This window comes from Saccopteryx leptura, chromosome 2, assembly GCF_036850995.1.
Source record: "Saccopteryx leptura isolate mSacLep1 chromosome 2, mSacLep1_pri_phased_curated, whole genome shotgun sequence".
NCBI classification, from domain to species: Eukaryota; Metazoa; Chordata; class Mammalia; order Chiroptera; family Emballonuridae; genus Saccopteryx; species Saccopteryx leptura.
Genome location: NC_089504.1, coordinates 371,774,937 through 371,791,594, shown reverse-complemented (window position 1 = coordinate 371,791,594; position 16,658 = coordinate 371,774,937). Strand labels below are relative to the sequence as shown.

At 44.8% G+C, this 16,658-nt stretch overlaps 1 protein-coding gene and 1 pseudogene across 2 annotated transcripts in view; both read right to left on the bottom strand.

The window, feature by feature from the left end:
• Positions 1-803: 803 nt before the first annotated feature.
• The window catches only part of FLI1 (Fli-1 proto-oncogene, ETS transcription factor), a 120,505-nt gene continuing 104,650 nt past the window's right edge, over positions 804-16,658 (bottom strand). For both annotated transcript variants that reach the window (XM_066365215.1, XM_066365216.1), the window contains exons 6-9: positions 7,470-7,535; positions 5,741-5,800; positions 3,787-3,834; positions 804-2,323 (exon numbers count right to left, since the gene is read on the bottom strand). In XM_066365215.1, the coding sequence (XP_066221312.1) occupies positions 1,794-2,323; positions 3,787-3,834; positions 5,741-5,800; positions 7,470-7,535 (704 nt within the window). In that variant the 3' untranslated portion in view covers positions 804-1,793. The remainder of the gene's footprint in view (positions 2,324-3,786; positions 3,835-5,740; positions 5,801-7,469; positions 7,536-16,658) is intronic.
• Positions 6,575-6,705, bottom strand: LOC136396281 (U2 spliceosomal RNA; annotated as a pseudogene).

Here is a 16,658-nt window from a genome sequence, read left to right as displayed (position 1 = left end):
AGATCTATGAATCTAATATAGACATCTATATCATCTCTATCTCTATCTCTATCTCTATATCTATACTATCTATATCTGTATCTATCTGCCTATCTATCTATCTATCTATCTATCTATCTATCATCTATCTATCTATATCATCTCTTTCTGTTTCTCTAGAGAACCCTAATACAAACAACAAATCAAAACCACATTGATTTTTTTTCTTTATTTTCTACTCTAATGCAGTTTCTACATCTGAAAAATTCTTCATGGTGCAAGAAGTAAATAGAAAACTCTCCCTGGGAAACCCTTTTGGCTTGTTAGAGGGTAAATAAGAAAACAATGTCCTCAGTTCTGAAACAAAGGCACAATTTATTTACTCAAATTATTTTACAACAGTCTTCATTGGCACTTGTCAGCTTAACATTTAATATAGTTTTAAAAAGAGTCAATGATTACCTGAAAAATTATATATATTTTAATATCTAAAAAATATATTGCATATATAGGAGAGAAAAATCTGTTTGTAGCCACATGAGAAAGTTCTCTTGCTCTTCTCAAAGTTGACATCATGGCAGCATGTTTATTTACAACATCTCCAAAGCATGAAGGTCTCAATGAACACACTTGCCTACTGTGCTTGCCCTTAAATACTTGCCCCAGTGCTTCTCCTCTGCTTGGTCAGCAGCGTGAATGCCATGTTTCCCTTTCAGCAATAGACACCATTTTAAACACCAGCTATAAAAACGTACAAGCAGCCCAAATGTACAGATTGACAAAAAAGATGTACAAATTACATTTAAAAAAATAACAACGACTGATTTGATAGTAAAATTGTATTTGTGACCGAGGTCAACTCGTTTATTTATTCTTTTTAATTTTTTTAATTATTTATTTTTAATACTGTGCGATATAGGAAAATAACTCTGCATAATTTATACAGTACGTTGCCTTCTGATGGGGTGACGCCGGAGTGATGGTCTGACAAGCGCACAGCGCCTGCGGATCGGTCTGTGTTTAGAAATCCCTACGACTTCAAAGTTCTGGGACCCACTGTCATTACTTTAAAAAAAATAGTTATTTTGCTCTCTTGTCTTTCAACAATGTCTGCATTTGCATGAACATTTCTTAGGTCATATCTTGGCTATTTCTAAAGAGAATGGTCAGCCTAGTACATATTGCCCACTGAGAGGAATTTTGCAATGCCCATGGCTTCTTAAATATACACCCATGTTTTTAACTTTTAAATTCCAGTTGGGTGAAAACTTCACTGGCCTTACAACCAATGTTCCAGTTGCCATCCGCTGAACTAGGTCCTCCTAAAACAAGAGTATAAGCCCCCCAGCCTCTATTTTCACTATGTCTCAAACCAGCGCCTAACTGGTTAAGTCCATGACTCCTTATCAGACTGAACCCTGCAAGGTCCATGATAAGACCCGTTTGTTGATAAGAAACTGCTTTGGTCACAAAAATATAAAGAAAATGTACAGTTTCTTTCATAGAACAACCATTCCAGTAATCTAAATATTCAACTCATAAGATGATAGAAGATTGAGAATCCAAACTGGCCTACTGGCCCACAGAATTACCCATCTCTTTGTTCAAGGTAGAGAAAGGAAAAGTTACCAACATTAAACAACAACAAAAAAAGGCTTTTTTTTTTTAAGAAAAAATACAAAGTTTCTATTCACCAACACTGAGCATCCAGTTTTGTTGTTTCTTCATGGTCTTGTATGTCCTTTAGCGTCCAAAGTATTCCAGGAAGTGTGAGGGACGGGGCTTCAGCTAGAAGGCCTCTGATGACTACGCTTCTAGTAGTAGCTGCCTAAGTGTGAGGGCACATGGGTGTTGGGGTGGCGGGGGACATTGGGGTTGGGGTAGATGCCACCCGTGGGGGAGGTCCAGTATTGTGAGGCTGCTCCGAAGAAGCTGGAGGAAGTGACAGGCATGGAGGATGGGTGGGGAGGGACAAAGTTCACCTTCTGTTGATGGGTGTGGTAGGAAGGCATGTAGGAGATATCAGAAGGGTACTTGTACATGGACGACTCAGTTGGATGAGGCTGCAGAGCCTGGGCAATGCCATGGAAGTCAAATTTGTAGGCATACCTTTTGCCATGCACTTTGGTCATAATGTTTTTATCATAGTAGTATCGAAGGGCCCGGCTCAGCTTGTCATAATTCATGTTGGGTTTGCTTTTCCGCTCCCCCCAGCGCCTGGCCACCTCATCGGGGTCCGTCATTTTGAACTCCCCGTTGGTCCCCTCCCAGGTGATGCAGCTGGCGTTGGCACTATCGGAGAGCAGCTCAAGGAGGAACTGCCACAGCTGGATCTGCCCACTTCCTGCGGGGGGTGAGCCGGACAAGAGAAAACAGAGTATTTCAGCCCAGGGAAGGCAGAGTCCAGTCGCCTAATGCAAGGATTCTCTCACCCTTGGTTTTTGCATTCAGAATCTACTTGGCAGCCCCTCAGTTTCATTGTTGACTTGCTTTCCTGTTTTCCCCTGAGACTGGCATTATAAGCATAGTTAGATCTTAAAACATTTGGCGCCAAGGCTTTGGTGCAATGCACTGTAGGTAATGAGGTGTTGGACTGCCCAGAGCTAGCTGTGTGATTTTGGGCAAGTCACAGCCACCGTTTTGGTAAGATTTTTAAATGTCTTCCACTCTAAAAGCCTGAATCACTATCCATCTCTGCTTAGTGATGGGGTCCTGCAAAGTATTCCATGTCAGTGTAAAAATGTCACTCTAATAAATTCAATTAAAAATAAATAAATAAAGGTGTTTTCATACATATTGCCAAATTGCTATCCAGTAAAAACAGTCAATAAATGGCAGAGAAGTTGAAAAAAAAAAGAAAAAAAAAAGAAAGAAGTTACGTGGGTCTTTGAGGATGGAACTTAAGCTAAGCTGCTGTCTCTTGGTGTAACATATTTACTGCAGAAAGTGGACAGATCTCCTAGTAGCTATAGACTTAACAAATGTTTTCTATTCTATTCTGATTAATGAAGAAAAAAAATGTCTGACCTGGAGACTGCTGTCAGAGCCACAGGGAGATGTGGCTCAGGCTTTAGGTCCTTGCACTTAGCTCTAAGTTCTACAGAGTTGATCTTGGGCCAAGAGAAAAGTAACAGGGGAGGGAGCAGCTGAGTGGTTTCTTTTTCCTCTGGGCAGAGATGGCCAGGCACTGAAGACCTGGTGAACACCAGCGGCCTCAGTTCCCGGGGTGGGGGTGCGGGCCTCCCTTGCACACGGGGCCTATCAGCTCACACACTCGGGCTTGATTTAGGACTCACTTTGGAGTTATTTTTTTATAATAAACCCTCACAATACATTGTCAAATTTATTTTATCTGCAACTTTTCAGGGACATACCTCTTCCATAAGGCCAGATTGCTTTTCTAAAATCAATAATAAAATACCTTTGGAATATTTATTCCTTTGTGCCTCGCACAAGGCAGATAACTGAGAGCCCATTGGAATTGTTCCCTTCACCCCGACCCCCATCTTTCTCTGCTGAAAGTTCCACTTGTGCCATTTATGACTAATCTAAACCTCAGTGCAGATGTGAGGTGTTAATATATACATCTGTTTTCAGAAACTTCCTCAGCTCATGAACATTACTGCCACCAAATAACAAGCCCTGACCTCTCTTTTCTACACTAGAGAAACAGGTGTTGAATACTTCAAGGGAAGAAGTACATGGTACTCCTCAGTCAGGTGTCTGAACTTAGTACAGAGGTTCCTCCGACCTCACCAAGTTATAGCACATTCAGGAAAGAAAAGCTTGCAGGCCAAGTGAACTCACCAGGATTGGCTAGGCGACTGCTGGTGGGGCCCAGGATCTGATATGGATCTAAGGAAGAAAAAAAGGAAATTTGCTTCACTGTTATTAAAAATATAAAAACAAAAGCATTAACAATAAGAATACCCCAAGGGTTTATAGTTTCATTTCAATTTCAGAGAAAAGCCTGACTTCAGAAAACTTCACTGCTTTTATTTGCAGACCCCAAAGATCTTGATCACAGTTATGCTTCTTCCCAGGGTTTATAGAAACAACATGGAATAGTGATGGAATAATTTTTATCATATTTAGTATTTAAAAATCTGTCGATGATGCTGTTGTTACCTAAAACAGAGCAATGAAACCCTTTGGAAAGGAGTTGGCTAATATTTAGTCATAATGAATAAGGTGGACATGGTTTATTAAATGGGCTGAAGGAAGATATAATGACTACTGGTCTTTGATAGCTCTACCTGTTACTAACGACCTTACACACCTCTGCTTTTCTGAGGTAGCATGACGTCTACACGCCTGGAAACCAAGCAACCTGGTTTCTGGCCTCAGCTACGTTATAAACTGAGCTCAATGGACAACGGCTGGGTGTTAGTATTGTCATCAGCAAAATGAGTGCGCTGGGCTGCTGGGTTCCCCCGTTCCATTCAGTAACAACAGTCTGTGACGTTACGCTTGGAAATGGCAACCCTAGTCAGAACGTGTATTTCAGCTGTAAAATGACTGTTCTTCCTATCTCAGTTTACACAAAATTTAAGTGATTGTTTAGTTATAAAAAAAATCTTTGCAATATTGGTTTTATGTGAGGCTTCTCTTCTCGTTTGCAGGTTGGGAAGTCATGGCAGAGAGCTGGATCACAACTTGGCCACGTTGTTAAATGTTTGGTACAATCTTACCACTTTTATAGATACAATTGCAATTTTTAAAAATCGACATGAGTTTTGGGTTTCTACTTAGAACCATAATTAACTTAATGTGTCCGTGAGGCCACTCAGTCTACCCTTTTTTATCCATACAGTATGACAACAATTTTTTTTTTTTTTGGCAGCTCACGTCTGATTTTGTTGTTGTTGAGGATTCTTCAAATCCTTTATGTCAAATCCTCTGCCTGTCTTGTGTTTCTAAACTTTCTTGATGAATTGTAAGTCAGTTTTCTATTGCTCTGTCTTCAGTGGAGATGGACAACAGTGCTTGTCCATCCCGCAGCAAGTGGCTTGTTCAGAACTGAACCTCAGCTGTGTCGCATGAAGATGACACAGCCGGGCTCGGGAGCGGCCACGAAAAACTTCTCCAGTTATACGAAGGATCTCATGTAGAATGAAAGAAAGACTTCCCCATGGGGTGAACTAGGAAGCTTCAGTGGAAGCTACAGGGAGGGGCATTGGCTCAGATAGTGGAACTGAGCCCAGCTAGGCAGTGAAATCCCGTTGCTATAATGTATTCAGGTAAAGGTGGGGTCATCTTGAGACTGCGATATTACAGAAGGCCTTGCAAACCCAAATGTCTCTAAGTTTTTTTCCAATCCTAAAAGTCCCTAATCCCATGGTTTTAAAAAGTTCCCCTGCCTATATTGTTAAATAGATCCCTCACGGGATGAAGGTATTTTAAAAAGTAAGTTTCATGAAACATGAAAGGCTTGAAGAGCACTTGGGGGTGGAGTTACAGCTCTTATAAATCAGCTGCGTGGCTTTTAGCCAATCACTTTGCCTCTTTGGGCCTCAGTTTCTTGATTTTACAAAATAGGGCATTGGAACATTTCATCGTTAATATTCCTTTCACCTCTGACATTTAACAACCTGGTTCTGGGGCCTGTTACTTGACTCACAGATCTATTACAGAGTCAGACAGAGGTCCTAGGTGGGAAAGTGAGGATGAAAGAGTACATTGTTCAATCCTCCTCAATTGACCAAATGGGATCAGTGGCTGCACAACAAGCAGAGGAGTGACACGTGTCACGGACAGCTACCTGGCTGGGGCCGCTGTTCAGTACTCTTACTCATTGTTTGTGCTCCTGCCAGCGGGGGGCCTGCAGGGAGAGAAAGAGAGTGTGGTCAGTGGGGCCGTGCTCCACGTGGGGGGAGAAACAGCTTGTCAAACACCCTCCAGAAGGAGGAGAAATGCCTTCTCCTTCACTCACTCATCACTCACTCACTCATTTTACTTTATAACCTGTGATCTAGACTCCACCATGTGCTGGCCCTGTTCTTGATGCTAGAGCCTCAGCAGTGGACCAGCAGCTCCCGGTAGAACTAACAAGTTCATGGTGCAAACAACGATTAAACAGTGGTACACACATTGTGGAGCATGCCTAATGGTACCGGGGCTGCGGATTTCATTTTTAAATAGAAAACGTAGACAGGTTCTTAATGAGAAGGGGACATTTGTGTGACGATCACCTGCTTCCTGTGTCTTCATGGGTCACGAGCTGCCCTCCATGGCACCTATCATGTGCACTCTTCCCATTCCCGTCAGAGCTCCCCGTTTTAGATCCCCGTTGGTTTCTGCACGGTCTAAGACTTCCTCTAACTGGCATCTTCGCATTCCTCTCTCTTCCCACTGACCCATCAGGTGCTGGTTAGCTGGTCTAATTTCCCTAAGCCACTTCGGTACACTTTCCAAAAACCTTAGTGACTCCTCATTGACTACAGAATTAAGGTCTATCATCATACTGTCCTTTGTGCCCCCTTCCTTACCTCTCCAGACTTCTTTCCCTCCACACATCATAAACTCAAAGAGCTCAGAGTCCTCACTGACTGTCAGACATCTCAACCTCGATGGCTTTCCCTGGCCCCTACTTCTGGGAGGGTCTGTCTATCATGACATTGCTTCTCTTTCTTGAGCCAAGTCCAATGGCCCCAGGTCCACAGGCTCTTGTTAAACTGATAAGAACAGATACTATACTTGATCTTGGCCAAAAGGCCGAGAAGCAATACACAGGCTTTTGTTGATACCACCTGTTTATCAGGGAGATGCCCCTCCCCGCTGCTGGTCCATGCCTGAATTGCCTTTGTGAACCCAAAGTACCAGGTGTTGGACACTGAGTAAACCAATAATTCATACACATTATTGAAAAGGATCTTGGTTATTGCTGAGACATAAATTTGTAATCCATCCCCTTTTTGAAAGAATTTCCTTCAACATCCATTTATGTGCTTGACATATTCATGTACTTCGTAGAGATAGCCAGATTGACACATTCTGGCTCAGGAGGCTGAGTCATTCTCTTCCCCCCTCCCGTAATGGGAAATTTTGGGTCAGACTGCAACACTAATCCATCTCCTCATCAGGTTCTCCCCATCTCAGCCTCTCATGAAATGGGCATGATGACATTGATGTGACTAAGCTTTGACAGTTTGAGCAGCAAAGTCATAGAGGGTCATTATCATCACTTAAATGACAGAATCCAAATCCAGTGACCTTTCGTTCACACAAGACCTTGTCCTGAGAAACCTTCTGCCTTCAACAATGCTAAGACCAAAGGCAATGAAACAAAACTCAAAGGTCTGAGTGAAAATCCCACACCCTCTTTCAGGGAACCAGCATCACTGACAGGCCCTAAATTGGCAATTAATTTTGATGTCCACTCAAAAAAACAGGAAAACAAATGTTTGTTCCTTTTTTATCTCATGACCCTGTTCTCCACCCCATCCTTGGAAAAATGTTTTCCTCCCAAAGACAGAGTGACATTTACTTACTTTTGTTGAGGCCAGAATTCATGTTATTGCCCCATCCTCCTCTCCTGACTGAGTCGTAAGACGGGTCTAATAAAAAACAACAAAACAACAAACAGTCATCCATCAGCATTGCTCGCTTTGCAGAAAGATTGCATGAAGATGACCTTTTAGTGATCAGGAGAAATTAATTTAATTCAGCAATTACTTTTTAGGCATCACTGAATTACAGAGGTGGGCTCTTTCCCTGGTGCAAAGGTGGGTGTCAGGAACGTGAACATCTTTATCAGAAACCGAACAACCAGAACCGTGAGTTTGAAGCCAGAGGATTGGTTCATGTTCTGTCCCTTGAATAGGCATTACTTATTGTGAGACCTTGCATGAATCATAAGATATTCTTGCATTCAACTTTCTTTAATAGGAAAATCAAAAATTTACATGATTTATCTACCTTCTAGGGTTGTGCTAATGTTATGAAGTAAGTGTTTGCATTCCCCTCAAATGCATATGTTGGTACCTAATCCCCAATGTGATGGTATCAGGTATTTGGGAGATCACTAGGTTGTGAGGGTGGAGCTCTGAGGAATGTGATTAGTGGCCTTATGAGAAGAGGTTACAGAGCTAGCTTTCCCTCTTCCTGCCATGTGAGGATACAACCGAAGTCAGCAGTCTGCGATCCAGAAGAGGGTCCTCACCCCGACTCTGACAAAGTCGGCACTCTGATCTCAGACTTCCAGCCTCCAGGTATGTAGGAAATAAATTTCTGTTATTTACATGTCACTCAAACTATGGTACTTTGTTATAGCAGTCCCAACAGACTAAGACAGGTGATTATCCAAGATTATCCAATGCTACAACATATGTGATGCATCTTATAAAGCTTTCTACAAATATAAACTACTACAAGTTTAGAAACAAAAATGTCTATAGCAGCTCTGAAGGGATGGACAGTGTCCATATTCGAGGCTCCACAGAAAGGATGTCCTGAAGCCCAGGCCCACAACCTCTCAGGTGGCCGACCCCAGCCCTGCTTGCAGCACACTGATGCTATGGATGATGTCTCAGAGGTTCCAGGCTCTCCCGGGCCCTCCTGCTTATCTGTGAGAGGAGAGAGAGCTGGGTCTGATGACCACTGAGGGAGGACAAAGCCAGAGGTGCGGCTAGAAAGGGGGTTGGAACAAGAAATGAGGGATGGAGGTATGTCTCCTGCCTGAAAATGACTAGAATCTTGCTTCCAAGTCGCCATGGAAACTACTCCATTGAACCAAACATTTGTGATCCCAACCTCTTTCTTGAAAAAATTCACAGGCCAACATAACTGTGTCCAGAAATGGCTTCGCTAACCGCCTGGAAACTTCCGCTTTTCCTTTCTCATGGCATGAGTCCTGTTGTGACACTGAACAGGAATAGCGGGAGAGTTTTAGGATACAGAATTATGACTTTCAAAGTCTTTCCATGAACAACAAAGAAACCATGAAAACCATCCGAACAAATGGAGCACAAACCTCATCAAACAACAGCCTGACAGGGTGAAACACAAACCATCCCTCTCCACCCCTTCTGAGCCTCCTTAACAAATTAGGGTAAGAACTGCAAAGACGGATGGGCTCATCTGATTGTTCTTATTGTTTCTGGCTGGGGAGAACCGAAAGACAGGGACTGTTTTCTTGTGGAAAAATCCACGTGCGAATGCACATTCCTCCTGGCTCAGGGAAAGCCAGTGCAGCTTTTCAGTTACAGTATTTAGCAACTGGTATGAAAAGCAAAACAGAAAGCAAAGGGGTGGGGGCGGGGAGGGAAAGCAGGCCCCGGATGACGGATGACAGGGAGACGAAGCTCAGCTCGTTTAAGGGGTCTGTTTTTATTTTTATTTGACTTATTTTCACAGTCTCTCCTGCAAATAGATTCCTCTGCTTGCTTTAAAACAAAAACAAACAAGCAAAAACTTCAACTTGTTTATAAGCTTGGGACGAGGTTGAAGGCTCTCAGGAGCATTTTCAGGGCTGTGTCGCAGGGGTCTGTAGCATGGAGACCATGCTGGAACAAGTCAAAGGAGAGGGGAGGCTCTTCAAAGAATTTTCTGTGGTGGGGGATGCTGGTTCGGCCTCCAGTAAGTTATTTCAGAGTCGCTTCTGCAATGTATTGTGTGCTTGGCCGTAGAGTGGGTACAGAGGAACGTGAAACATGATCTCCGTATTTGTACTTAAATATGAGAAGATAACTAAGACTGTGAGGAAATGCGGGCAAGGGACCGAAGGAGTGGTGCAGACATTAAGGCTCCCAGAGGTTAAGAAGGGAAAGGTGAGTGTAACTGGGGTCCGGAGAGTGAGCAGTGCAGACAGGAGAAGGTAGACGTGGCTGGTGGGATGGATAAGGGATGTCTGAGGGACAGCCATGGAGGCCACTGCGTGGCTGAAGTAGAGGAGTGGGTGGGAGGAGAGGGTTCGATGAGAGGGCTGAGGGCATGCTCAAGGCCGTGTGGCTGGCAGCTGGGCAGCGTCATGACCTTGGGTCACAGGCAGTGGAAGCCCATGCGGCAATGCCATGAAAGCGGGGTGTGTGGGGCACGCAGCTTGTGGCGGTGCGCAGGAGGAAAGGGCCCCGGGGAGTGGACGGGATTGAGTAGGAACAGAACAGAAAGTGGAATAGAAAGTGACAAATTCAGGTAAAAAGAAAAAAACAGATCACTAAGTTCCAGGAATTGGTGTGTGTTATCTGAACTCCTGACTTGCCTTCTGACTTACTGCACTGATAAAATCTGTCTCAGAGTTTTCTAACCAGTGTTTCTACTGCATCATTCATTACTGAAGGCATCCTCTGTGAAAGCTGTGTTAGATTCAGAACTGGTTGGGGTTTTTTTTTTTTAAGCTCAAATTATGGCTTTAGCTATCATTACCATTGACTTCTTATGAGCTTTTCCTCCTATTCTTTTATTCTAGCGCCAGGGACAAAACAAACACTCCTCAGTCACAGAAAGCCTGGATGAAGTCCCTCTAGCCAGCAGAGGTCAGGTGGCTGGACTCCTCTGTAACTCTGAGTGCCCACTCATGGTTGAAGTAGCTGCTTTCTCAGAAGTGTCCGGCAGCCCCATCTTGGCTGTGATGCATCAGGGCCTGAGCTGGGCTGCAGAACCGTAGAACCGTAGAACATGATACTTCCCCAGGCCTACCTGGGGGTGGAGTTGGGGGTAGAGGTGGGGATGTGGGAAAGCCTAGCTGAAAGGATGATAGAGTTCCAACCAGACCAAAAATCTTCTAGGAGGCAAAAAAAAAAAAAAAAAAAAAAAAAAAAGAAAGAAAGAAAGCAACCAAAACAGGCTACAAGCAATCAGCCTGAACTGTGTTCTCATACCAAAGTTAAGGGACAATTAGTAGCCGCGGGCCATGCCGGAGGCTGTCGTCTTTAGCTGAGGACCTAGAGGCAATATCAAATCTGAGCGACAAACACCACAGGCCTCCTTTTCATTACTTCTTCCTCCCAACCATGTGCCCAGGAAATCCTGCTACTGGCACCTAAATCTACAAAGGACACCCACGTTCATCACTGAGAAGTTTAACAAATGCACTCTGCTTTGTGGGGACTGCCACTAACTGCGAGATTTGAATGAAAACTAGTATTTCTAGAGTAAGTCTTACTGCAAAGACAGAGCGTGAGGATGGAGGCCGAGGCCAGAAGCCGAGGTCTGGCACTCTGCCTGGGAGGTCTGGAGGTCCCAAGCAGCCTTGCAGGTTAAACGAGATAGCCAAGTAAATACCTGACCCAGCGCCTAGCACTAGATCAGACATGGAAAATGTTAGCAATTAATATTACTATTTGCATCATTATTACGTATTTAAAGAATGTTCAGACCCAGAAACATGTGCACCATCCCTACCAAATGCACATTAACTTCCCCTCCCCCTCCTCCTACCGCCTTACTATGCTCTTCTTATTTTTCCACCGATCACCTAATTTCATCACCACTTAATTCACATTTGTTGTTTACTGACTGAATCTCCCACCTGAATATCAGGTCCACAAGGGGAGGGATATTTTTTCTACTGTCTGATGTAATCAAGTACCTAGAATGGTGCCCAGCCCAGTGCAAGTACACATTAAATATTTATTGACTAAATAGATGGGCCAATAGTTTCCCTTTCTTGCTAAACATACACATTTCCTCTTATTGATCACTAATTCACTGGCTGAAGAAAATTCAAGGCCCCTAGATTTACTTCTCCCTACTAAGACATCTCCAGGGGACTTCAGTCCAGGCGATGAGGAGCACAGACAACTCACCCTCTGTGCCTCTTGAGCATAATGGACAGCAATCCACCTGCTGCAGGCAGAGGCTCCAATCCATCCCCACAGGGAAGTCAAGAACTAGATGCCACTTACTGAAGTGGCCTGCATTTTATTTCATATATATATATATTTTTTGTGGTTTTTTTTTTGTATTTTTCTGAAGCTGGAAATGGGGAGAGACAGTCAGACAGACTCCCGCATGCGCCCGACCAGGATCCACCGGGCACGCCCACCAGGGGCGAAGCTCTGCCCACCAGGGGGCGATGCTCTGCCCCTCCGGGGCGTCGCTCTGCCGCTATCAGAGCCACTCTAGCACCTGGGGCAGAGCCAAGGAGCCATCCCCAGCGCCCGGGCCATCTTTGCTCCATTGGAGCCTTGGCTGTGGGAGGGGAAGAGATAGACAGAGAGGAAGGAGGGGAGGGGGTGGAGAAGCAAATGGGCGCTTCTCCTATGTGCCCTGGCCAGGAATCGAACGCGGGTCCCCCGCACGCCAGGCTGATGCTCTACCGCTGAGCCAACCGGCCAGGGCTATTTCATATATTTTTAATGTCATTGTTGAAGTGAGGGTTTGTTTTTTTTCTCTACTAAAGGTCATGCAAGTGAAAACTTAGCGGTGTGGTCAGCTCTAGTCCCAGACACACGAACAGAAAATAACCCAAATGAAAAAGCCTGGACCAGGGAGTTCACCAGCTACTCACATTTCTGCATAAACACTATGTGGCTGTGTCGGAGCTCTAACCCCGGCTGCCGGTCAGCGTTTGGAGCGTTGTCTGGTGGCTGTGCTGATCCATGAAGCAGCCTGAGTATGCACTGAGCACCCCCTTCCTCCTCCTGTGAATATGGTCTACTTCCTGAGAACTGACTCCTGGAAACAAGCCTAAGGTAGCAGCCAAGGGCACAGTGTGACGGTTAGGGACCAGCAGATGAGTTGACAATCTCAGAACTTCTGTGTGGTGGTAGATTGCTTTGTCAGCAGAAAAGCATACCCTGATTCTGACAAACTCACTTTGGACTTCAGTGAGGGCTGCTGCCACCTGGCTTTATAAAGACCAAAATGACAAATCTTATTGTGATTTTTTTTCCAGACAAGTCACCAAATGGGTTTTGCTTGGAGTTCGTGGTTTCAGGCAGTCCTGAGATCAACATTGGCCACAGCAGAGAGAGACCAGAATCTTGCTGTGGTGAATCCGGGCACTGCCAGGCATTGTGGAGAAGTCTGCCTCAAGTATATAATGGCCCGAACAGTATCTCCATTATGTGATGCTCGACGTGGCTGAATTTGACACTAAATGGCCTCTTAGGTTCCAGGAGAACCTCCCAGAGTACAGAAATATGAGCACGGAGATTTTTTTTTCTGAAAAGTCCCTGCTGGGAGGGGAGAGCTTTTTCTGGATACGACCTTCTCATAGACATCCCAGCGTTAATGCAGTTTCTGTGTGAAGCTTTTAAGCGGTTCTCGGAAATCTGGCCAAATGTCTCAGGAAAGACACTTCTTTCTGTCCTGAAGTCTACAGTTGACCGTCTGAAGGCCCAAGGCCTCAGGCACCACGCAGCTCCCCACTCTGTCATGACCTCACCCAGGGGCCAGTGATGCAGTGACACCAGCACACAAGAGCCTCTCTCTTCATTCCTTACGACATAAGGCCACACTCTCAATTACTTGATGGAAAAAGATGGATTTTCCCTGAAACTTCTCATCAAATTTCTGGTTGCTGCTGAGAAGGTTGGCAGCGCTACCCCTGTTTATCCTTGGAAAGCCAGCCTCTGAATGCAGACCTTTCAGCTGAGGTACGGGCCGGGCTGCCCGCGCTCAGAGCAGACGCTGCTCTGCGAGCCAGACCTCCTTTCTTGAAAGAGTGAAGATGACAAAGGAGAGAAGCTTTCATAAGGAGGAATCTGAGACCACAGCTTTGACCTCCCCAAGATAGAACCAAGTCCCACAGGAGGAAGATGCATCACCCAGGCTCTCGTAGGAAGAGCTACATAAGGAGCACCATCTTTGTTGCCGGTAGAGGACTGGGCTAGACGCTTCCCCAAACTCCTTCTGCCTGAGGTCCTGGCTCCCAAAGGCCCAGGCTTTGAGGAGGAGCCACTAATCACCCCCCAACTCAGGCTGCTTTCCTCTGGGCTCTCCTCCATGATGCCTTTGATGCTGCACCCTGCCTATGAAAGCCTGCTCTGCTTCTGGAACCTTCTCACCCCTCAACTCAGGACCAGCTTCCTGCTTGTCACTGTTGCCACTATAACCCCTGCTGGTGACCACACCGGATATCTGACCGACAGGCCTGGCCTCTCGGTTCAAATGAGTGCAAAAGCAATGAACATTTTTGTGAGGCATAGGATGCCCTCCTGAAGGAGTCCCTTCTCTCTGGCGGGCCTTCCTTCTGTGGTGACGACATGCAGTTAGAAGCAGCTCACCCTGGGCTCAGATCCCAGCTCCACCATTTGCTCTGTGGAGTGATACTGGTCAGAAGGTTACTCTATCTTTTTGAACCTCTGTTTCTGCTTCTCTAAAATGGATTAAGTTATAGGGTTGCTAGGAAGATTAAACAAGCATTTGCTAAATGACAATTTTTAAATCTACACGATATGCATGTAGTCTATACCAGTATTTTACAATTGCTGGTCTGCCAAAATTTTCTTATCGGTGTGCGAATCAGTTAACCACCCTGCTGCTGTTGGATGATTATAGACCCAATGATCTTAGCCAAATTCGCTTATGCTCAGGGTGATTTCTGCCATAGCAGTCCCCCAAATAATTCATCTATTTTCACCGGTCCGCATGTGTAAAAAGGGTGAAAACCACTGGTCTATACAAGCTTACTTGCACCTCTAAGAAAGTTTATCTTGGTGAACTGAGGCTAAAACGCTGAGCAAGGAAGGCCTTGGAAAGAATAAGAGCCTAAGGGAGGAAGGACAGTTCCATCCCTGTGATCCCAGATCAGTGATTCCCAAATTGGAATCAAGGGTGGCTCATTTTTACAAGAAGAAATGGATTATCTTGGACCCCAGTTTGAAGAAAATTGCTTTAAAAGAAAGTGAGGGGTGGGGGCTAGAGCTGCCCGCTGGTATGTGAGGGTCAGGCTTTATCTGGCGTCCTTCTTGCCCCTTGACTGTCTGCTCCCTCAAGGTCCTTCCCCCTCGGCTCTGAAGCAGGGTCCTCACCTCATTTCAACCCGTTCTATAGGGGCAGCCTTAGTGGCATCTTATTTTCCAAAGAGCAACAGAGGATCTTGGCTTCTGTGGAGACCTCAGGAGGAGGGAAATGTCTAGGGAAGACTTTCTTCAAACTTGGAACTCATAGAAAAAAAAAACATCCTGGATCAGATTTCCTTTGCTCAAGGATCTTGTCGTGGAATCCAAACAGCGCCTCGGCTCAGCACTGACCCTGCTGCGTGGAGTATAATGGAGGCACTGTTTAAGATATTATACGTGCAAAGAGAAAAAAGATGTATGAGAAAAATGCTTGAAAAAAAATGGATGGTTTTTAAATATGAAGTTTGGAGAGGCAAGTGGCACGCTGGCCGGGCACAGCCCCGCCACAGTCATGCGAGGCTTCCTGCTGGGCCTGGGCCGCTTTTTCATTTTGTTTCTCCTGTGGGCTCCGTGTCTAAGTGACACAGAAATCTAAATGACCTCTTTATTTTGATAAAGCCTCAAAGTGGGATTTCTGAGCCAGCCTTACGTAGCAAAGCAATTCATACTGACTAGATTAATTGGATGTTTGCCCAAACTCCCCTCCCATGTAGACACAACTAAATTACATACTTCTTTGGTCTGATCTGCCTCAGGTTTAAGAGGATTCCAGGTAGGAAAAGAGAAAGCCTATCCGTTCAGTTAGGTAGCAGGGCTTGAGGTTCAACGAGAGGTGGTCTGTGCTCAGCCCCTGCACTCACCTGAGAGCCGGATCTAAACCTCTTACGCTGACACTTCACTCTCAGGCTGCTCTCACTCTGTCCAGCAATCGGATGCAATCTTGTGTCTGCGCCACAATTTAACTTTTGCATCTTTTTCCTACAAAGTTCTAAGGTCAAAGGTTACTTGTAAGAGCCTCACGTTTATTGCCCTTGTCCTGTTTAGTCTTCTGGTGTAATTCCTTATGCACTCGTCTCCCTTACTTAATAATAACCTTGTGGAAGACAGGGGTTGTCGCCATCACTTCTGCTTCCCTCTCCCCTCCCCCAACACTAGCTTACTGGACTTAATGGATATCTCATATCCCACAACATATTCAATCACTTAACCAAATTTTACTGAATGTCTTCTGTTATGCCAGACATTGTTCTATGGGCTGCATGGATAAGTGAAACCCCTTATCCATGGTTTCACTTTCTGTAGTTTCAGTTATCTGTGGTAGACCATGGTCCAAAAATATCAAACGGAAAATAAACACTTCATAAGTTTTAAACTGGATGCTGCTCTGAGTAGCATGATGAAATCTCACCCTGCCCTGCACTGCCCTGTCCGATGTCTATCACCCCTGTGTCCAGCGTCTCCATGCTGCACCCTCTCCCCTGACCCTCAGTCACTCAGGAGTCCTCCAGGTTGTCAGATCGACTGTCCTGGATCACAGTGCTTGTGTTCATGTCACTTTTATTTTACCTAGTAACAGTCCCAAGGTGTAGAAGTAGTAAGGCTGGCAATTTGGATGTGCCAAAGAGAAACCATAAAATGTTTTCTTTAGGTGAAAAGGTAAAAGTTTTTGACTTAGTTAGGAAAGAAAAAAAAATGATATGCTGAGGTTCCTAAGATCAACATTAAGAACAAATCGTATATCTGTGAAATTGTGAAGAAGGAAAAAGAAAGTCTTGCTAGATTGTTGTTTCACCTCAAACTGCGAGCGTTAGAGCCACAAGCATGGTAAGTGCTTAGTTAGGATGGAAAAGGCATTAAATTTGTGGGTGGGAGACATGAACAAATAATACATTT